General features: G+C 49.6%; 1 protein-coding gene across 1 annotated transcript in view; it reads left to right on the plus strand.

Annotated features, from left to right (window-relative positions):
• gabrb4 (gamma-aminobutyric acid type A receptor subunit beta4) overlaps nt 1-20515 on the plus strand; it is a gene marked incomplete at both ends in the record, with an annotated part of 42162 nt that extends 21647 nt beyond the window's left edge. The window contains 6 exons of the mRNA XM_079738729.1: nt 7969-8051; nt 11967-12104; nt 14084-14236; nt 15948-16204; nt 17428-17517; nt 20159-20515. Of these exons, the coding sequence (XP_079594855.1) occupies nt 7969-8051; nt 11967-12104; nt 14084-14236; nt 15948-16204; nt 17428-17517; nt 20159-20515 (1078 nt within the window). The remainder of the gene's footprint in view (nt 1-7968; nt 8052-11966; nt 12105-14083; nt 14237-15947; nt 16205-17427; nt 17518-20158) is intronic.
• Nucleotides 20516-22658: the final 2143 nt, after the last annotated feature.

Raw genomic sequence — 22658 nt, forward strand, 5'->3', positions numbered from 1 at the left:
GAGCTTCCAGGTCTTCTAAACCTTTGCTTTTGATATAAAGCAGAGGTGAAGGTTGGAGCAGCTCTGGGTCCTCTAGGAGCAGCTCTGGGTCCTCTAGGAGCAGCTCTGGGCCCTCTAGGAGCAGCTCTGGGTCCTCTAGGAGCAGCTCTGGGCCCTCTAGGAGCAGCTCTGGGTCCTCTAGGAGCAGCTCTGGGCCCTCTAGGAGCAGCTCTGGGTCCTCTAGGAGCAGCTCTGGGTCCTCTAGGAGCAGCTCTGGGTCCTCTAGGAGCAGCTCTGGGTCCTCTAGGAGCAGCTCTGGGTCCTCTAGGAGCTCGTATGTTATGTTGTCGTGTCTCAGCTGAAGGGAACCAGGTCCTCAGAGACCTCAGGGGTCACGGTCAGGATGACGGCAGATGGCTCCCTCCTCCATCACACACAACAACACCTCCCCAGGTCTCTCCTCTCCTCCTCTCCTCCTCCCATCTCCTCCTCCTTCCTGTCCCATACTTCACCACCTCCTCTTCGTCCTCCACCTCCTCCTCCTCACTGACTCTTATCTCCACCCCTCCTCCTCCCTGTCCCATGTCTCCCCCCCCCAACAGGAGGTCTCGATCTACAGCAGCTGATGTTCAATCAATGGCTATTTTAGGATCTTCGTTTGACCCTGGAACAAGTGCACACACACACACGCACACACACACACACGCGCACACACACACACACACACACACACACACACACACACACACATATACACACACACACACACAAACGCACCCACAAACACACACACATATATAAACACACACACACACACAAATGCACACACACACACACACACACACACACACACAAAGGGACACAAACACACACACACACAAAGGGACACACACACACACATACACACACACACATACACATATATATATATGCAAACACAAACAGGCACACACACAGGCAAACACACAGGCAAACACACACACACACACACACACACTCACACACACACAGCGTTGTTAAAAACTATAAATACATGAAAAATAGAGAACTGTTAAAACAGGAAACTTTCTTTGAGCGATTGCAATCTCAATATGGCTCTGAAGTTTCTAAACCTTGCGCTCTGACATTCTTCTTGGTCTTCCATGCAAACATGATCTATTTTTATTATTCTATTCAATCTTTTTTACTCTTAATCTTTCTCTTAAAGTGTATCAGTGTATCTCTTTATATCTCTCTCTCTATTTATCTATCTATTGATCTATATATCCATCTCTCTCTCTAGAAAGGAGGTTCAGATACCCCCTACCAACCCCTACCCCCTAAGGGGTAGGGGTTGATGTCACTGAGGAGCAGGTAGGGGTTAGACAGTACTCACTGAGGAGCAGGTCGGGGTTAGACAGTACTCATTGGGGAGCAGGTCGGGGTTAGACAGTACTCACTGAGGAGAAGATCGGGGTTAGACAGTACTCATTGAGGAGCAGGTCGGGGTTAGACAGTACTCATTGAGGAGCAGGTCGGGGTTAGACAGTACTCACTGAGGAGCAGGTCGGGGTAAGACAGTACTCACTGAGGAGCAGGTCGGGGTAAGACAGTACTCATTGGGGAGCAGGTCAGGGTTAGACAGTACTCACTGAGGAGCAGGTCGGGGTTAGACAGTACTCATTGAGGAGCAGGTCGGGGTTAGACAGTACTCACTGAGGAGAAGGTCAGGGTTAGACAGTACTCACTGAGGAGCAGGTCGGGGTTAGACAGTACTCATTGGGGAGCAGGTCGGGGTTAGACAGTACTCATTGAGGAGCAGGTCGGGGTTAGACAGTACTCATTGGGGAGCAGGTCGGGGTTAGACAGTACTCATTGAGTAGCAGGTCGGGGTTAGACAGTACTCACTGAGGAGCAGGTCGGGGTTAGACAGTACTCATTGAGTAGCAGGTCGGGGTAAGGGTGTTTAGGGCAGGCTGCAGTCCCAACCTCTTAGGGAGTCAGGCGCTCTCGCCCTCCACCAGCCTGCTCCTCATTCATGATTAATGAGGAGAAAAGGTTTTGATTAAAACATAGGAAACATTTCATCATCTTGTATATTCATGTGTCCTAAGCGTTCCTCCGTCCAGAGAGAGAGACCCCTTAGAGCCCGGTTAGGATAGGGGCCAGGCCTTAGGGGACATCCTGTCCTCGGTTGGGGTCAGACCTACACACAGCGTCTCTACGCTCCATCAGCGATCCGTCTGAGACTCTCCAACGGGGCGCGGCCTCAGGTGAGGACTCCGCCGGATCAGCCGGATCGCTGATGGACCCGATCGATGGTCGACGGGATCTGCAGAGTGTGCAGAGAGACGACTGATTGACCGCCGTGCTGGGTCAGGGGTTAGCGCCTCTAGATTCTACCTAGACCGGCTCTAGATCGTACTTAAACCACAACTATATTGAACGTAGACAATCTCTAGATCGTACTAGACTGGTTCATGATCGTACTAGACCGGTTCCAGATTGTACTAGACCGGTTCTAGATCGTACTTGACTGGTTCTAGATCATACCTAGACCGGTTCTAGATCATACCTAGACCGTCTCTAGATCGTACTAGGCTGTCTCTAGATTGTACTAGACCGGTTCAGGATCGTACCTAGACCGGTTCAGGATCGTACCTAGACCGGTTCAGGATCGTACCTAGACCGGTTCAAGATTGTACCTAGACCGGTTCTAGACCATCTGTAGATCGTACCTAGACTGTCTCTAGACCGTCTCTAGATCATCTCTAGACCTCACGTTAGTTAGAAAGTAAACGTTCTTGATGATGAAAACAGTTTGCTGATACTTCCTTCATTTCCAAGAAGAAAAGTTCAAAATCTTCAAACAAACTAATCTTGTAGCTTATTATAAAGGGTATATTCACATTGTTGTTTCCAGTGGGTAGTTGTGTGTGTGTATGTGTCCACGCGTCATTAGAATAATAGAGAACATGTGTTTGTGAAACATCGCCTCACTCCTAATTGAATCTGTTGTGCTGACAGAAGCGTAAACATCAATTTAAAACACGACGTCTATAGAAATCGCCGATAACTCCGGCTTTAACTCCATCAGCGGCGGGCGCCTGACTTTGTGGTTTTTATTCCGGATCGCGCTTCCTTCGCAGTTCTGAGGGGGGCCGCACGGCGTGTGCACATTTTTATGGCACGTTTGTGCCATACGTCTTCTCTATAGGTCTCTTATTTAAAGAATCAACACGGCCCCCGTAAACGCAACCCGGTCCGCAAACGCCTGAGACTGCATTCCTGGAACAACTCCTGGGGTAATTCAGTTGGGATCGGCGGGATGGATAATGCGATGCCAACGTATCAATAGTTCCTGGTCCTCGGTAGAGAGGAAGGCGGGAGATAGCAACACAATACAGAGCCTCTGAATGCAGAGCTGCTGCTGCTGCTGCTGCAGAAAGCGTCTCGGCATCAATGGGAGCCATAAAGAAACAGGACGTTCCTCTGAGCGCTTCTCTCTTCTGCTTCTCTGCATCCTCTTCTTTCTCTTTGCACCCCCACACATACCTCCCTTATCCTCAGTGACTCTTCTTCACCATCCTACCATCCTTACCTATAATCCTCCTCCTAGTTCTATCCTAGTATACTCCTACTAGTGCATTCCTAGATTCCTAGTTCCTTCATAGTATCCTACCTTCCTAGTACCATCCTAGTATCTTCCTGGTATTTTCCCAGTACCTTCCCAGAACCATCCTACCATCCGACTGCAAGTGAATTATGTGTGTGTTTGTGTGTGTGTGTGTGTGTGCGTGCGTGTGTGCGTGCGTGTGTGCGTGCGTGTGTGCGTGCGTGTGTGCGTGCGTGTGTGCGTGCGTGCGCAGAGTGGGGGGGGGAACGACGACAACATATTTTGTTTTCCAATTATATTCAACGACAGCATCATTCACAGAATGGACGTGGTTAATTTAACAGGGCTGCCTCGTCCCTTCAGCTATAGCTTTCAACACGCACACAACTCAGTGTAGACGCTATATTTTAAACATAACTGCATATCATGTCTTACACATGCAGGGGAGGGCGGGGTTCTGGACGTCTATACGTGGGCATCGTAGATGGGAACGTGCACAATCGATCCAACATGTCAGAATAATAATAATAACCCGACACTTTATTTTTAAAACAAAATAAATGAAACTGACAGGGCTGAGCAGAAAATAGAAAAACAAAAGGGATGAATACAGATAATAATAGAAACCTGACAGACTACACTGCTAACTTTAATAATAATAATAATAATAATAATAATAATAATAATAATAATAATAATAATAATAATAGATAGATCTTTTTCTTTTCAATACACTGCTAACGCTAAGACTACACTGCTAACGCTAAGACCACACTGCTATCGCTAAGACCACACTGCTAACGCTAAGAACACACTGCTAACGCTAAGACTACACTGCTAACACTAAGACCACACTGCTAATCCTAAGACCACACTGCTAACACTAAGACCACACTGCTAATGCTAAGACCACACTGCTAACACTAAGACTACACTGCTAACGCCAAGGCTACTCTGCAAACGCTAAGACTACACTGCTAACGCTAAGACTACACTGCTAACGCTAAGACTGCACTGCTAATGCTAAGACTACACTGCTATTGCTAAGACCACACTGCTAACACTAAGACTACACTGCTAACGCTAAGACTACACTGCTAATGCTAAGATTACACTGCTAACGATAAGACTACACTGCTAACCTTAAGACTACACTGCTAACGCTAAGACTACACTGCTAAGACTAAGACTACACTGCTTACTGTAAGACTACACTGCTAATGTTAAGACTACACTGCTAACTGTAAGACCACACTGCTAACGCTAAGACCACATTGCTAATGCTAAGACTGCACTGCTAATGCTAAAACTACACTGCTAACGCTAAGACCACGCTGCTAATGCTAAGACTACACTGCTAATGCTAAGACCACACTGCTAACACTAAGACTACACTGCTAACCCTAAGACTACACTGCTAATGCTAAGACTACACTGCTAACGCTAAGACTACACTGCTAACGCTAAAACTACACTGCTAAGACTAAGACTACACTGCTTACTGTAAGACTACACTGCTAATGTTAAGACTACACTGCTAACTGTAAGACCACACTGCTAACGCTAAGACCACACTGCTAATGCTAAGACCACACTGCTAACACTAAGACTACACTGCTAACTGTAAGACCACACTGCTAACGCTAAGACCACACTGCTTACGCTAAGACTACACTGCTATCTGTAAGACCACACTGCTAACGCTAAGACCACACTGCTAATGCTAAGACTACACTGCTAATGCTAAAACTACACTGCTAACGCTAAGACTGCACTGCTAACGCTAAGACTACACTGTTAACGCTAAGACCACACTGCTAACACTAAGACTACACTGCTAACTGTAAGACCACACTGCTAACGCTAAGACTACACTGCTAATGCTAAGACCACACTGCTAACACTAAGACTGCACTGCTAATTGTAAGACGTAATTCTCGTATACATTTTTCATCTCTGTGGTCTGTGGTCTGGTCTATGGTCTGGTCTGTGGTGTGGTCTGTGGTCTGTGGTCTGTGGTCTGTGGTCTGTGGTCTGGTCTGTGGTCTGGTCTGTGGTCTGGTCTGTGGTGTGGTCTGTGGTCTGTGGTCTGTGGTCTGTGGTCTGTGGTCTGGTCTGTGGTCTGGTCTGTGGTCTGTGGTCTGTGGTCTGTGGTCTGGTCTGTGGTCTGGTCTGTGGTCTGGTCTGTGGTCTGTGGTCTGTGGTCTGTGGTCTGTGGTCTGGTCTGTGGTCTGTGGTCTGGTCTGTGGTCTGGTCTGTGGTCTGGTCTGTGGTCTGGTCTGGTCTGTGGTCTGTGGTCTGGTCTGTGGTCTGGTCTGTGGTCTGGTCTGTGGTCTGTGGTCTGTGGTCTGTGCTGCAGATGTCTCCTCCTAGAAGGAGTCTTAGGTTGAGTGAGAGGAGCTCTGGTGTAAATATTTAGTGCGTGGTCTCAGCAGCAGTCGACTCCCCAGCAGACCGGAGCTCCGAGGTGAGCCGCTTGCTCCACACCTCGGCCGTGTAGGAACACGCTGTCGACGGAACGGTGACAATGAGCCGCGCTCGGGGTGAATTATTTATCTGTATATAAGATATTTCAGCTGAACGCCGCCGTAGCATCGCGGCTGGGCTCCCCCGCCGCCTTCCTGCACGGCAACAGGATTTATGGCCACAGAGAGGCGGGGCATCCATCATTCATAACGCCGCACTCCTGCACGTCAGCAGCACGGAAAAAAGAATAAGGATCTAAAATCAATTTAGAAAACCTTGTGTACGTGTGACAGAGATTGATCTGAAAAAAAGATAATTACATTTCCATATTGCCCGGCAATATTTTTTAATCTTAATAAAATCGTTCTTGTTTCAATCCTACGGGAGCGCATGAGAACATAATAAAGTATATTTAACCTGGTAATCGATAACGGGAGAGGGGCTGGTTGTCACGGCACCTGGGGTTTTGTGCTGCTGTAAGCATTCCTTCACATTGTACTCTGAGTGGAATATTGTAGTATTTGGTTTTCTGCTCATCCCTCACACCAAACCCTCTCCCGGGCATCCAACCCCCGGTCTCTGGGTGTAAATACATTCAGCGTGTCCGTGTGCATGTGGTACACATGGGGAAGGTTATGAAAGGCCAACAGCGTGATGTCCTCATTACGTAACACGTGTTAAAACATGTCACATGTCCTGGAGGACGATTCCGCTCCAATCCTCTGCTGTGTTCTGTCACCACATCATCACGTCTGCATATGTGGAAGATCATCTTTTTGAATGGAAGGTTAGGAAGGAAGTGCGCCACAACTCACTTCCTGTTGTGCGGTCAGAGCTGCAGCCAATCACAGAGTGCCGAGGAAAGGTTTGGGGAACGAGAATTTGGTCTGATTCTGTTCCGGTCCAAACCAGAGACTTCTAGTAAATAAGGCCACCATTTAAAACTTTACTGGTCCGGTCTACCTCAACTGGTTAGCAAGGCATTGGCACGGTCATGGTAGGGATCTGATTCCCTGTCTAGGTCAACGGCTAGAGCAAGGCATTAACACTGGCAGGGTTAGGGGTTTGAGACCCTACTGGCCACCCATGCTCAGGATGCATTGACCCCCAGGACCGTAAGGATAAGAACTACGTCCACTGTTTCAGTAACCCTCTCTCCTCCTCCACCCTGTTCACTAACCCTCTCTCCTCCTCCACCCTGCTAACCCTCTCTCCTCCTCCACCCTGCTAACCCTCTCTCCTCCTCCACCCTGTTCACTAACCCTCTCTCCTCCTCCACCCTGTTCACTAACCCTCTCTCCTCCTCCACCCTGCTAACCCTCTCTCCTCCTCCACCCTGTTCACTAACCCTCTCTCCTCCTCCACCCTGTTCACTAACCCTCTCTCCTCCTCCCCGCTGTTCGCTAACCCTCTCTCCTCCTCCACCCTGTTCACTAACCCTCTCTCCTCCTCCACCCTGTTCACTAACATTCTCTCCTCCTCCACCCTGTTCACTAACCCTCTCTCCTCCTCCACCCTGTTCACTAACCCTCTCTCCTCCTCCACCCTGCTAACCCTCTCTCCTCCTCCACCCTGTTCACTAACCCTCCCTCCTCCTCCACCCTGTTCACTAACCCTCTCTCCTCCTCCACCCTGTTCACTAACCCTCTCTCCTCCTCCACCCTGTTCACTAACCCTCTCTCCTCCTCCCCGCTGTTCGCTAACCCTCTCTCCTCCTCCACCCTGTTCACTAACCCTCTCTCTTCCTCCACCCTGTTCACTAACATTCTCTCCTCCTCCACCCTGTTCACTAACCCTCTCTCCTCCACCCTGTTCACTAACCCTCTCTCCTCCTCCACCCTGTTCACTAACCCTCTCTCCTCCTCCACCCTGTTCACTAACCCTCCCTCCTCCTCCACCCTGTTCACTAACCCTCTCCCCCTCTCCAGGATCACCACCACGGCTGCCTGCATGATGGACCTGCGGCGCTACCCGCTGGACGAGCAGAACTGCACCCTGGAGATCGAGAGCTGTGAGTGCAAAACAAAAGGCACCAACAAGTCATCTGTTGTGGCCCCGCCCACACTTCTGAGGGCCCACTCCCCCCTCCCTGAGGCCCCTGGCCCCCCTCCCTGAGGCCCCTGGCCCCTGGCCCCCCTCCCTGCCCCGTTCTCTTATCACCCCGCCCATCTCCACTTAAACATGAGCACATCCCGACCCCTGGACCGGTGTCCACCTCCCCCTCACCCTCCCCCTACTCCTCACCCTCCCCCTCCCCCTCCCCTCTCCTCCTCCTCCTCACCCTACTCCTCACCCTCTCCCCCTCCTCCTCCCCCTCCCCTCTCCCCCTCCTCCTCCCCCTCCCCTCTCCTCCTCCTCCTCACCCTACTCCTCACCCTCCTCCCCCTCCCCCTCTCACGCCTCCCGCCGCGGGGCTGACAGTCTGAGTGAGTTCATGAGGGTTCAGTGATCAGGCTCGGTGGTACGAATGGATCACAGGAAGATGCTGTAAAAGTTTGGCTTGTAGAGAGAAGTCCAAAGTTTCAAGATTATCTTTTGTCACAAAGTTCATTCCAGGGTGAGTCAGAACCCAACGCAACTTAACATTAAATACAAGTTTTAAATGATATCCAGACACAACATTTGAACACAGCCTCAAACACACAGCTGCATCCAGCTCAGATATAGATATGCATCCAAACAATGTTTGTGCGTAATAAAATAGATTTAATTTAATATTTTGATACAATATTTTCACAATGTGTGAAACACTGTGGTTAAAACATAGGAAATATGCGTAGAAGATGCAGTGGTGCAATGAATTCAACGTAAGAATCCACGTTCAGGTACAAAAGCCCTTCTTAAGCGTCTAAAAGCCCTCTGGTGTGAGGCTGATGATCAGTCCAATGTGTGAAGTGTGTCCATACACACCCATGTTAACAAGAGGCCGCCCAATGACAAATGGAGATGGAATCGAACGCCCGGGCTAATGTGTATTGATTACGCTTTCAATTTAATCGGACGGAGAGTCAAACATGATTTGTGGCTTTTTCAGGGGGGGTCAAATAGTCATTTAATTTGTGGCGCACTAATGAGCGACATCATCATAGTGAGCTCATCAGCGCTGGATTCATCTGATCGATAACGGTGGTGAGTCCGCTAGAACGGGCTCCCAAACAGCTGCTGCTGAATACATCAAATGGAACTTCTTCTTTCTTTTATTTTTCACACAAAAAAAAGAAAAAGGACTTGGCTCCATGGTTACCAAAGAAGCGTTGGCATGGAAACCACTGAGCATGCTTTGCTGGTCTGCGAGTCAGCGGCGGCCGCATGACAGGGCAGAGAGCGGCTCTGACGAACCCCTCGCCCCGTTGTGTAACCGCCCTTCAGCGGCGCCGATCACACAGATGTAAATCCATACAAATAATTAAAGGGAAAAAGGCTTGTGATTCGTCAACAGAAAAGCGGAGTGGAAACACGATTTGAATGAAAACCGTTTGCGCTGCGAGAAAAACGGCACGCATCCATCATGCCCCGTCAATTGTTGAAAAGCTTCATAAAATAAATGGTGTTTGATTCCCTTATTGGCATCGCTACTTTGCTGACTACGTGGATATGCAGTATATATGATACAGCGAATTAAAAGACTTTACTGCACTCATGGGTTTTTACTTCTGCTGAGGGAATGCATATTTCAGTATTACAATAGTTCTCATGAATCAATTTAATTACAGACCATCTGGATCTGTCTATTAAATATGCAGGGTCTTTTTGGACGGCAGCAGAGAGGAGCTGGTACCTGGGCCGGCGTTCTCTGATCATGTTATGGTTCAGAGTTTGAACAAGCGCATTATCATATGAAATATAATACGAAGGAGAGTGTTACAGGAGCTTTTCTCTGCAGCAAACGTCTTAAAGAAACACCTGAGGTGGTTCTGAGGAGCGCTCAACACATGGCACCCCTGATTCTATTGGCTTAGATAAATGATAAAAAAGTGCACAGGCAGATGAGTATATGCTGGCATAATTCATGTAATAAATGGGCAAGACTGTTTTGCATTTAGGGGGCAGTGCACTCTGATCTCAACCCTAATCACAAAGCGTTTTATAAAACATGTACAAACAAAACGCAACTGTACAGGGGCCCTCATCTGGTCCCTGGAGACGTAGCCTCCCCCCTCCCCCTCCCCCCTGCTGGGGCCTGCTGACAGATCAACCCCCCCGTGGTTACGGAGGAACAGAAGCGGTGGGCGCCAGCTCTCCGTTTATACGTGCTTTGGGCGGGCGACTGTAGGTTAGTGGGAGGATCTGCTGCTGCTCATACCTCCTCAGAGGCCAGTTGATGACCCCCCCCGCCTCTTTAATGACCGGGAGGGGTCATGCCCTCTGGGGCGAGGGCGTGGCGTCCGGACGGGCCGAGGGCTGGGCGTTCCACGGGGAGCCCAGCCCGTAAACAACGACCTGCTCCAAAGAACTTCTCCGCCGCCCCGCAGACACTGCTGTTAAACTCCTCTCTGGAGCTTAATGTACAAACCGCCTTGATTCATATCTTCAGCTTAACGGGATCGTTTGCTGTTTATTTTTGTTGTTGTTGTTCTTTTACCTAAATTTAAAAAGAACTGCATTCGATAAATATTCCATCCACCAACTGACGCTACAAGTCGTTTCAATCTGGTTACACGATTATATTGCAAAATTTAACTGCGGTACTTAAACGCTCTTTCTCACAACCCTAACAGTCGGCTTAAATGCGTTAAAACTGCGAACTGTCCCTTTGATAATGGGAAAATCAAGTTAACTCCGATATTTTAAAGTGGTCTTTGCCATAAGCGAGCACCATAAGTCATTTTAATGTATTGTGGTCGCTAAGGAGCATGGGAAATATCTCAATCCTCTCACCTCTTTCCCGTGTTCCCGGCGATGAACCCTTTTATCAGCCAGCAGCCTCCTGCCCATTTCCTCCTCCTCCTCCTCCTCCTCCTCCTCCTCATTCGTTTTACTGATGTCAAGCGCGGCGACTTCATGTCAAGGTTACGATCGTCCTCCCACCACTATCCAGCCCCTCACTTCACTCCAATTGTTCCCCTCAGGTTTCCGTTCATTTCATATCCCTGAGAGCTATTGCAAGGTCCCACACACAAACACACCCCCACCCCTTTGCCTATCAGTGGCCCTCCCTGCCTCCGCCAGAGCATCATTAGTACTGGCCTTTAATTGTGTTTGTATGCTGATGAAACCCCGTTGTACATGAGGACTACGACACACCACCATGTGCCGCCTGCGCTGGGGAGATAAAAGCGAGGACAAAACCCGTCTCCCACCACCTCACCAGCAGCGAATCAGACGCTCCGACACGCTATTCTTAGCCCTCTGTCCTTTGTCGTTTTATAATTTCATGGTCGGGACATCGTCACCTCTTCCCAACAGTTTTCCACTAATCGCTGGCGCTGTGTTCAGCGTGAAACTGAATTCCCGGCACCAACACATTAACACGCAACACCCTGCCAGCTTTCTGTTTGCCCTCCGACCTCCTCTCACCCCCCCCCACACCCAGCATTGGCAGCCAGTAAAGTTAGCGGATGACTACCGCAACAGTCAGTTTTTTTTGGACTCACTAATTGAAAATGCAGTGTTTGGAGAACAGATCTGGTGCCAGCGTCATGGTGAGAGCGAGAACGCACAGCCATGCAACACTTTGCTTTATTCTCGCCGCACAGACAATCTGTCTTCCTTTGCCGCTCTAACAACAAAATCCTCCTGTTTTCCTCTCACAAAGTCCTCCACACACCCCCTACTTCTCGGTTTGAGCGTCTGTCTGACACAGCTACGACATGTCCTCCGCCAGACGGTCGAATCCAACAACAGCTCTCCTCTTGGGGAGGCATGCATGACTACAGTGGTGGTTGTTGTAGACTGACTCTGGTGCTCTCTGCTTTCCCCGGGCCAGACGGCTACACCACGGACGACATCGTGTTCTTCTGGCAGGGCGGGGACAACGCGGTGACCGGCGTGGACAAGCTGGAGCTGCCCCAGTTCTCCATCGTGGCGCTGCGCCTGGTGTCCAGGGAGGTCCGCTTCACCACAGGTACGACCGACGGGGTAACCGCCGTCGTCCGTCTGTCCCTCGATCTCAGGGACAGGAGGGCCGGGTTTGGGGGCGGGTCCACATATAAATCTATGGCCCCCACGAGCGCCACTCCTGACTAAAAGATTAAAGTGTTCCCCCCTGATTAATTCTGCGCCACTACCCACCAGCGCTCGGATCGGCTAGGGTAATCTAGTGATTTGGGGGATTCCCCAGAACCTCCAACCCCAAAGGTTCTGGGTTTGATCCCCAACGTATGCAACATAACCTTGAGCAAGATGAGCTAACCTCTAGCTGTTCAGCCTGTAGGGACGTGCATCTTCCTCACTGCGAGTAGCTATGGAAGAAGGTGTCCGCTACACGACTCAATAGTAAACAAAAAGCAAAGCTAACTTTAAATTATTTCTTGAATTGAATAGATCCACCGCCTTATAATGGATGGCAGTTTCTACAGGTTTGTCAAACCTTTGCTGCTGTATTTCCTTGAAATGACAAAGAAGAAAATCACAAATCAATGGATGCAGCAGCTGATATTGCGTTTTGCGTCTCGCTGGGCTGTGTCGTGTCCCAGCGCCGCGCTGTAACTAAACACATTTTAACCGCCCTTTTGGTGATGTTTAGAGGACAGATTGAGTGGTGGTAAACGTCCGCTCTCTATGACGGTCCTCTGGGCCGTGATCTGCCTGCACAGATAAGGGGTTGCAGAAAAATTTGCCGTCTTTGCGACTTTCTGCCATGTTTGATTGGAATTGAACCCATCCCTGGAAAGAACTCCCTCGCAGTGGGGAAATTAAGTGCTCCATCTGAACAAATGGAGCGATGACGGCGGCGCCCATCGTCAGAGAACCGACTGTAGGAGTCATTGACTCACTGTTTGAGGAGAGGGGCAGGATAGTGTAGTGATAGCTTAGTGATAGCGTAGTGATAGCTTAGTGATAGCGTAGTGATAGCCTATAGCCTAGTGATAGCAAAGTGATAGCATAGTAATAGCCAAGTGATAGGCTACTGATAGCAAAGTGATAGCAAAGTGATAGCGTAGTGAAACCGTAGTGATAGCTTAGTGATAGCTTAGTGATAGCGTAGTGATAGCCTATAGCCTAATGATAGCAAAGTGATAGCAAAGTGATAGCGTATTGAAACCGTAGTGATAGCTTAGTGATAGCGTAATTATAGCGTAGTGATAGCCTAGTGACAGTGTAGTGATAGCCTATAGCCTAGTGATAGCATAGTGGTAGCCTAGTGATAGGCTAGTGATAGCAAAGTGATAGCGTAGTGATAGCATAGTGATAGCCTATTGATAGCCTAGTGATTGCGAAGTGATAGCATAGTGATAGACTAGTGATAGCGTAGTGATAGCTAGGGGTGGGAAAAATAATCGATTCTTCGATGCATCGCGATTCTCTCTAGAACGATTCCGTCTCGATGCGGATAAATTAATAATCTGAATTAGAGGTGATATCCTAGTGGGGACTAACTGCCTAGTATCTCGCCAACCATGACTGGCAGTATCCACAGTCCAGACTGTCTAACACCTACCTGCTGCATCCTGGGTACTGTCTAACACCTACAGTATCGTTGTTACTGTCTAACACCTACCTGCTGTATCCTGGGTACTGTCTAACACCTACAGGATCGTTGTTACTGTCTAACCCCTGCCTGCTGTATCCTGGTGTCTGTGCTCCTACATGCTCCTAAATGTAATGTATCGACAAACAATTCACTGTAAGTTGCTTTGGATGAAATTGGCTGATGAAAAACAAAAACTACATTGAGTAATGATGTATTTCTGATAGCGATGGCTGCTGCAGACCTTCTGTTGTCTTTGAGTTGGTTGGTATTACCGTAACGTTTTGGTAGCTCCATCTGATCTGAATATATTCATTTTTCTCAGCCTTACTCTGAATGAAGCGTAGGACCTTGCTGTGGATAATGACTCAATGTTAACGCAATGTCCTCCTCTCCTCCTCCTCCTCCTGAAGGCTCCTACCCCCGCCTGTCGCTGAGCTTCAGGATCAAGAGGAACATCGGATACTTCATCCTTCAGACCTACATGCCCTCCATCCTGATCACCATCCTGTCCTGGGTCTCCTTCTGGATCAACTACGACGCTTCGGCCGCCCGCGTGGCCCTGGGTAAGACCGGCCTCACCAGAAGACCTCCAGGTAGACCAGAAGACCTCCAGGTAGACCAGAGCACCTCCAGGTAGACCAGAAGACCTCCAGGTAGACCAGAGGACCTCCAGGTAGACCAGAGGACCTCCAGGTAGACCAGAAGACCTCGAGGTAGACCATAGGACCTCCAGGTAGACCAAAGGACCTCCAGGTAGACCAGAAGACCTCCAGGTAGACCAGAGGACCTCCAGGTAGACCAGAGGACCTCCAGGTAGACCTGAAGACCTCCAGGTAGACCAGGAGGACCTCCAGGTAGACCGGCCTCAGACCGGCCTGGAGGTCCTCCTGGTCTATCTGAAGGGTCTTCTGGAGGTCCTCTAGGAGGTCCTCTTGGTCTATCTGAAGGGTCTTCTGGAGGTCCTCTTGGAGGTCCTCCTGGTCTATCTGAAGGGTCTTCTGGAGGTCCTATAGGAGGTCCTCCTGGTCTATCTGAAGGGTCTTCTGGAGGTCCTCTTGGAGGTCCTCCTGGTCTATCTGAAGGGTCTTCTGGAGGTTCTCTGGGAGGTCCTCCTGGTCTATCTGAAGGGTCTTCTGGAGGTCCTCTTGGAGGTCCTCCTGGTCTATCTGAAGGGTCTTCTGGAGGTCCTCTTGGAGGTCCTCCTGGTCTATCTGAAGGGTCTTCTGGAGGTCCTCTAGGAGGTCCTCCTGGTCTATCTGAAGGGTCTTCTGGAGGTCCTCTTGGTGGTCCTCCTGGTCTATCTGAAGGGTCTTCTGGAGGTCCTCTAGGAGGTCCTCCTGGTCTATCTGAAGGGTCTTCTGGAGGTCCTCTTGGAGGTCCTCCTGGTCTATCTGAAGGGTCTTCTGGAGGAGCTCCAGATAGAAACCTCCAGTCCACCGCCAGTTGAGTTCTGAAGAAGCTGTAAGATGGCGACTGGAAGATGGATGTCAAATCATTGATTCTTCTGATTCTCAGTCTTGGGAATCCATCTTCACAGTTATTTGGAACCTCTTAGATGTTTTGCCTTATTACATCTTTTTGCATTGGTTTATTTTTGTTTTCGCATCGGAACAACTCCTCCTTCCTTCTCGCTCCCCATAGTTTACCAACTTTCACTCACAAATATCTTTGTGATCGATAAAGTGGTAGATTATTATTATCGCCTATTGCCGCTATACGACTTATGCAAGAGTCGTACAGCGTGATTATTTTTTTTCTAAATTGATTTAATTTAAGTTGTGTAAATTCATCGGAGCTGCCTCGCATGGTCTGGTGATGAGATGATTGCGGTACAGAGCTGGAAGGCGTCACCTCACAGACACAATGATTGCTTTAACTGAAATCACAAACAGCACCTTGTCTGAACGTAGTCTCTGGCTACTCAAGACGAATCAAGTCAAATTAGATTCTTATTCCACGAAACGCTATCTCCAAAAACGTTCGTAGAACTCCCACTGTTCCTGGAAGAGGAACAGCGGTGGATGCTCGTTTTCTTTACTAGAATTGAAGGTACTTGTTTGTGGTATCATTTGTGGAAACCAGAACCATCAATACTCATCACTGCTAATTGTTCCTGCTAATGCTGATTCCATAGCTCGCATTAATCTGGTTGCTCAAAACAACTGAAAATGACCAAAAAATGCTTTTCTAGTGCCAGCATTGACCAAAAGCCTCCCTGATCCGCCCTGAACTGGTTTTTGAGATGGTCTGTGTGCATGGCGTTCTCCTCCGAAGGCGTGACCACGGTGCTCACCATGACGACCATCAACACCCACCTGCGGGAGACGCTCCCCAAGATTCCGTACGTGAAGGCCATCGACGTCTACCTCATGGGCTGCTTCGTCTTCGTGTTCCTGGCGCTGCTGGAGTACGCCTTCGTCAACTACGTCTTCTTCGGTCGCGGGCCGCAGCAGCAGAAGAAGATCAACGAGAGAATCAACAAGGTCAACAACGAGCGCCCGCGATACGAGGAGAAGAGACTACGAGAACAGGTCTGCCTCCTCCTCCTCCCTCCTCGTCCTCCTCCTCCCTCCCTCCTCCCTCCCTCCCTCCCTCTCTCTCTTCCTCATCCCTCCTCCCTCCCTCCTCCCTCCCTCCCTCCCTCCCTCCCTCTCTCTCTTCCTCATCCCTCCTCCCTCCCTCCTCCCTCCCTCCCTCCCTCCCTCCCCCTCCCCCTCCCTCCCTTTCTCCCTCCCCCTCCCTCCCTCCCTCCCTCTCTCTCTTCCTCATCCCTCCTCCCTCCCTCCCTCCCTCCCTCTCTCCCTACCTCCTACCTCCCCTCTCCCTCCTTCCCTCCCTCCCTCCCTCCCTCCCTCCCTCTCTCTCTTCCTCATCCCTCCTCCCTCCCTCCCTCCCTCCCTCCCTCCCTACCTCCTACGTCCCCTCTCCCTCCCTCCCTCCCTCTCTCTCTTCCTCATTCCTCCTCCCTCCCTTCCTCCCTCCCTCCCTCCCTACCTCCTACCTCCCCTCTCCCTCCCTCCCTCCCTCTCTCTCTTCCTCATCCCTCCTCCCTCCCTCCCTCCCTCCCTCCCTCCTACCTCCCCTCTCCCTCCCTCCTCCCTCCCTCCCTCCCTCCCTACCTCCTACCTCCCCTCTCCCTCCCTCCCTCCCTCCCTCCCTCCCTCTCTCTCACTCCCTCCTCCCTCCCTCCCTCCCTCCCTCCCTCCCTACCTCCTCCTCCCTCTCCCTCCCTCCCTCCCTCCCTCCCTCCCTCCCTCCTTTCCTCATCCCTCCTCCCTCCCTCCCTCCCTCCCTCTCTCTCACTCCCTCCTCCCTCCCTCCGTCCCTCCCTCCCTCCCTCCCTCTCTCTCTCCCTCCCTCCCTCCTCCCTCTATGCTGTGTCCTGGATACGCACCTTTGCTTCGCTTGTTATTTCTTTATTTTTAAAGAGTAGCGAAACAACTTTTCATTGACTTATTTACTTTCGTGTTTCGTTTTTGTTTTTCTACATAACTTTTAAAGATAAAAATTGTTCAATGATGCCACTGCAGCTTCAGCAAATGTCCTGACACGGCCTCGTAAGGAACCCTGAATGAAGCCCCTTGTGATGAGTGGTTTGTTTCTTCAAAGACGACTAATGCTTCTCCAGAGTTGTACCTGTTTTTAAATGACTTGTCTTTTGCACTTTGTGACCTTATATCAAAAACATGCTTTACTCTGTCAGTACTTTATAGGTGTTTTAATGTTCTCTTCATCTTTTCTTTCACATTGCAAGGACTCCATTTCCGCGCCGTATCAAACCAACACCTTCAGGTCATTTACACAGCGGAGAAATCTCTATCTCGAGGAGCAAAGAAAAGTCGGGGTACATGATTTAGGAATCATATCACAGTTGTAGGACACTGCTGGCAGAGCCCCCCAGTTGAGGGCTACCCACCTAGGCCAGACTTTAAAGGACCCGCCGGTCTCGCTGATCAAGCCATCTGTCTCTCCTGGAATCATTGGAACATCCGCAACCCATAGAAATTGTTAAAATTGCTTTTTGGTACCGATCCTGAAGAAGAGCATCGAAGAGTTTTTCTCAGACGAATGTTGACAACAGCAGCAGCACTTTAGTCTCTGTAGAAACTCATCATCGGGTCGAGAACTTGTGTGGTGATCAAATTCCTATATGACAAAGTTCTGAATGCTGTTGTGTATATTCGTTGCGAGGGTGAACTTGTCACGAATGCTTTTCTGTTCGTTGCGAGGATGAACGCGTGTTTAATGCTGTTGTGTGCATTTGTTTTGAGGGTGAACTCTGCTGAATGCTGTTGTTTGTTGCGAGGGGAAGGCGTGCTGAAGGCTGTTGTGTTTGTTGCAAGGGTGAACGGGTGCTGAATGCTGTTGTGTATATTCGTTGTGACGGTGAACTGGGGCTGAATGCTGTTGTGTTTTTTGCAAGGGTGAACTCTGCTGAATGCTGTTGTATTCGTTGCGAGGGTGAACGCATGCTAAACGCTAGGGGTGGGAATCTCTTGGCACCTCACGATTCGATTAGATTCCGATTATGAGGTCAACGATTCGATTCTAAAGCGATTATCGATGCATCTTGATGCAACAAATTTTTTTATGTACATTTCCATGCGTGATTTTCAAAAATATATATATACATCTGAGTTTGCTACTCAGAGTTTTCTAATCACTTCCTACTTTTGTGATGATCATTAAAGACATCAACAGATGAATTAACTTATCTTATATTTTATTAGAGAGAAAGCTTTTGTTACAAACATGACTTTCCATGAACAATGCAATAATCAATGCAGCTTGCATTACAACACAATATGGAGGTCTGTAAAAATTGGTTTCAGTTTTATTTTCTTTCTAATGTTTCTTTTCTATGTCATTAAAGAAAAGGCTGCTCTTGAATTAGAAGGAGTTCCTGTGTCTGGCTGTGAGTTTGTGTGCATGCTATGAGTAGGCTGAATCGCAATCGTGTCAAGACAAATCAGATTGATCAATACACACTGAAGATAAATTAAATAGTTTTAAAATTTCTAAAATGATCCCTCTCTGGCGAACAGAATGTTGCAGCAGGTGAACAAATTGAAAAATATATATATATATACATATATATTTTAATTCTGATTATTAATTGATATGCATCGAGACAGAATCGTTCTAGAGAGAATCGCAATGCATCGAAGAATCGATTATTTTTCCCACCCCTACTGAATGCTTTGTATTCGTTGCGAGGGTGAATGCGTGCTGAATGCTGTTGTGTTCGTTGCGAGGGTGAACTCTGCTGAATGCTGTTGTGTTCGTTGCGAGGGTGAACTCTGCTGAATGCTGTTGTGTTCGCTGCGAGGGTGAACTCTGCTGAATGCTGTTGTGTTCGTTGCGAGGGTGAACTCTGCTGAATGCTGTTGTGTTCGTTGCGAGGGTGAATGCGTGCTGAATGCTGTTGTGTTCGTTGCGAGGGTGAACTCTGCTGAATGCTGTTGTGTTCGTTGCGAGGGTGAACTCTGCTGAATGCTGTTGTGTTTGTTGCGAGGGTGAACGCGTGCTGAATGCTGTTGTGTTCGTTGCGAGGGTGAACGCGTGCTGAATGCTGTTGTGTTCGTTGCGAGGGTGAACGCGTTCTGAATGCTGCTCGCCACAACAAAGCAATTTTGACAAATGCTACGGGTAGCGGATGTTTCATGAAGCCAGGAGACGGTTGCCGTGGTTTCATCACTCAGACCGGTGCGGTTCTTTAATGAATCACTTGTGTACCGCTAACATGTGAACGTAGATAACAGCTATGTGTGTCTCTAAAGCATGATGGACAGGACCTCCGTGTCATCCCTGCATGCTGCTTTAGCTAGGAGCTAGGGGGAGGGGCTTATTGGAGGGGGGGGGGGGGTGCATGGCCTGTGTAGTTAACTTGATAGATCAGAACTCATCTGGGGACTTAGGGGATGGGGAGGAGGGCTGGGGGGGATATAGGCCACACCTGACTCACTTTGACTCTCTCTCTTTCTCTCTCTTTCTCTCTATCGCTCTCTGGTCTGCCTCTCTCCCTTCTCTACTCGTCCTCATTCTCTCCCTACACCCTCGCTCTTATCTCCCCCTCTCCCCCCTCCTCCCTCTCTCCCCTCCTCTATTCTCCCCCCCCTCTCTCTCCCTTCTTCCCCTCTCCTCTCCCCCTCCCCCTCTCTCCCCCCCTCTCCTCTCCCCCTCCCCCTCTCTACCCCTCTCTCCCCCCCTCTCCCTCTCCTCTCCCCCTCTCCTCTCTCCTCCCTCTCTCCCCTCCTCTATTCTCCCCTCCCCCCTCTCTCTCCCTTCTTCCCCTCTCCCTGTCCTCTCCCCCTCTCCCCTCTCCTCTTCCTCCCCCTCCCCCTCTCTCCCTCTCCTCTCCCCCCACTTTTCCCCCTCTCTCCTCCCCTCTCCCCCCCTCTCCCCCTCTCCCCCCCCCCCTCTCCCCCTCTCCCCCCCATCTCCCCCATCTCCCCCATCTCCCCCCTCTCCCCCCTCTCCCCCAGGTGGACGCCTACGGTAACATCCTGCTCACCACGCTGGAGATGAACAACGAGGTGATGCCGTCGGACGGCGGCGGCGGCAGCGTCAGCGACTCGCTCAACTCGGTCATGTCCTTCGACAGCTCCAGCGTCCAGTTCAGGAAGCCCATGACGCAGCGCGATGGCTTCGGCCACCACTCACTGGACCGCGGCGCTATGCGTAGCCGTGCTAACTGCCGGCTGCGGCGGCGCTCGTCCAAGCTCAAGCTGAAGATCCCCAACCTGGCGGACGTCAGCACCATCGACAAGTGGTCGCGCGTCATCTTCCCCATCACCTTTGGCTTCTTCAACCTCATCTACTGGCTGTACTACGTGAACTGAGGCGCACCCCCATAGGAATAATGGGCCATATTTTGAGAGCTCGTTGATTTGGCTTTGATACAGTTCCCCCCTGCTGAATATGTATACACATATACAAGTTGAACATATGTATATGCATATTTCTATATATTATATTTATATATACACACATGTGAATTCGAAGGACCTTTCTGCTGTACAAAGTGTTCATCGGATGACGTGAATGTTTCTGAAGAATCGCGCCGGAAGAGTTTCAACACTTGGGAGTTTTTCTTTTCCTTCTGTTTTCCCGTTTTTTCCCGCTCTGGCAAACGGCCGGGTCGACATCGGACCGCCGGTGTGGCCGTCGGAGCTTAAGACTGCATGATATTTTTGCTAAAAAACAAACAAAACAACAGGAAGTGGAACTCTGCGGGGCGAGAGCGCGGAGAAGACGCCGATCGGCTTTTTATTGATCCTCTCCTGGGTCGTCATCAAACCGACGACCGATCAGCGGCCGCTCTGGTCGGCCGTGTCGTCATAGCGACATGCACGTGTGCCCCACACACACACACACACACACACACACACACACACACACATACACAAACAAAGACACACACACACACACACACACACACGTACAGACATGCATCACCCATGGACATCATGCACGGGATTGGCTATTGGTTCTGCCTCATTTAGAGGAAGTGATGTCGCTCTCTTTACCGGACATCGACGGTCTGTGTTAGAAAAAATAACGTTTTTTTTTTTTTTTTCCGAGCCCCTGACTTCGTGTCAAACTTCTGTCCGTTATGTCTGTTACCACATTTTTTATTTGTTTTGAGGAGGTTGAGGAGGGGTGTGTGTGTTTGTGTGTGTGAGTGTGTGTGTGTGTGTGTGTGTGTGTGTGTGTGTGTGTGTGTGTGTGTGTGTGTGTGTGTGTGTGTGTGTGTGTGGATATTTTCCGTTAAGGTAAAAAAAAAAGAAAGAGAAATGAGATGCGGATCATTGTAGATATGATTTTTGTTTCCTGAGAGATACTGTGATATTTGGGGTTTGTTTTAGCGTTAGGGCATTATGCGTGAACGGTTTGCATCGCTCTTTTTGATTGTTTGAGGAGAAAATAGGAAACGAGGATCAAGGATATTTTGTACATTTTGAAGTCTTAGTCTCATGACCCTGTTTCTAACAGTTGACCTGTACGCGTTTATATTTAGTTTATTACGACCGCTTCACTCGCTCTCTAGATGACATCACATCCTGCTCTCTGACATCACATCCTCCTCCGTGTTTGACACAGAGACTTGGGAGCTCTGGTGAGAGACACACTTTGTGTTTGTTGGTTTTTCTTCACGGTGAAAGATGGACTGAGTTGAATGAGAGCGTCAGCATGTTTGGAGGCGTGGAGTGTTTCCGAGGGAAGCGTTCTGGCTGAGCGGGCGCGGGCCGGGGAAATGAGGTCGAGGAGAGAGACCCAAACTATTTACTACACACATCCACACAAACACACAAACACACAAAGGATTCACGGCTCGAGCACCGTAGTGATTTAGACACATATTAGTATTACATGAACTAAAGTATGCAGTCATGATGGGTATCCAGGATTTAAAATATTTACCAAAAAGCCTCTAACTCCTGCAGTATACGATATTATTTTTCAGTTTTATCCTGGCAAGTTTCCATTGGTCATATTCATTCATAAATGGATCCGCCTTCTCAAGGCTAAAGTCCTTAGCCGGTCACATCCTGTTACCGGGCAGGAGTCAGACGTATCCTGATGTGTGTTACACATCCTGATGTGTGTTACACATCCGGCTCCATCGTCCGCTGCGCTCCTCAAACCGTTGGTTTCACGGCGCCGTGTCCCGCCCTGCGGGGGTTGGCGCCGTGCAGACGGCGTATTGAGGCTGAAGTCGCTCTAAGATGTTTAGGAGCAGCTGCAGTCGTGTTGGGTCGGGGGGGCATAGGGTGGAGACGGGGCCTGACCCGGCCCAGATGAGGAACACTAGGAACTTCTGGGCCTGACTCGGCCCAGATGAGGAACACTAGGAACATCTGGGCCTGACCCGGCCCAGATGAGGAACACTAGGAACATCTGGGCCTGACTCGGCCCAGATGAGGAACACTAGGAACATCTGGGCCTGACTCGGCCCAGATGAGGAAAACCAGGAACATCTGG

Source organism: Pollachius pollachius (genome assembly GCF_949987615.1).
Source record: "Pollachius pollachius genome assembly, chromosome: 6".
Lineage (NCBI taxonomy): Eukaryota > Metazoa > Chordata > Actinopteri > Gadiformes > Gadidae > Pollachius > Pollachius pollachius.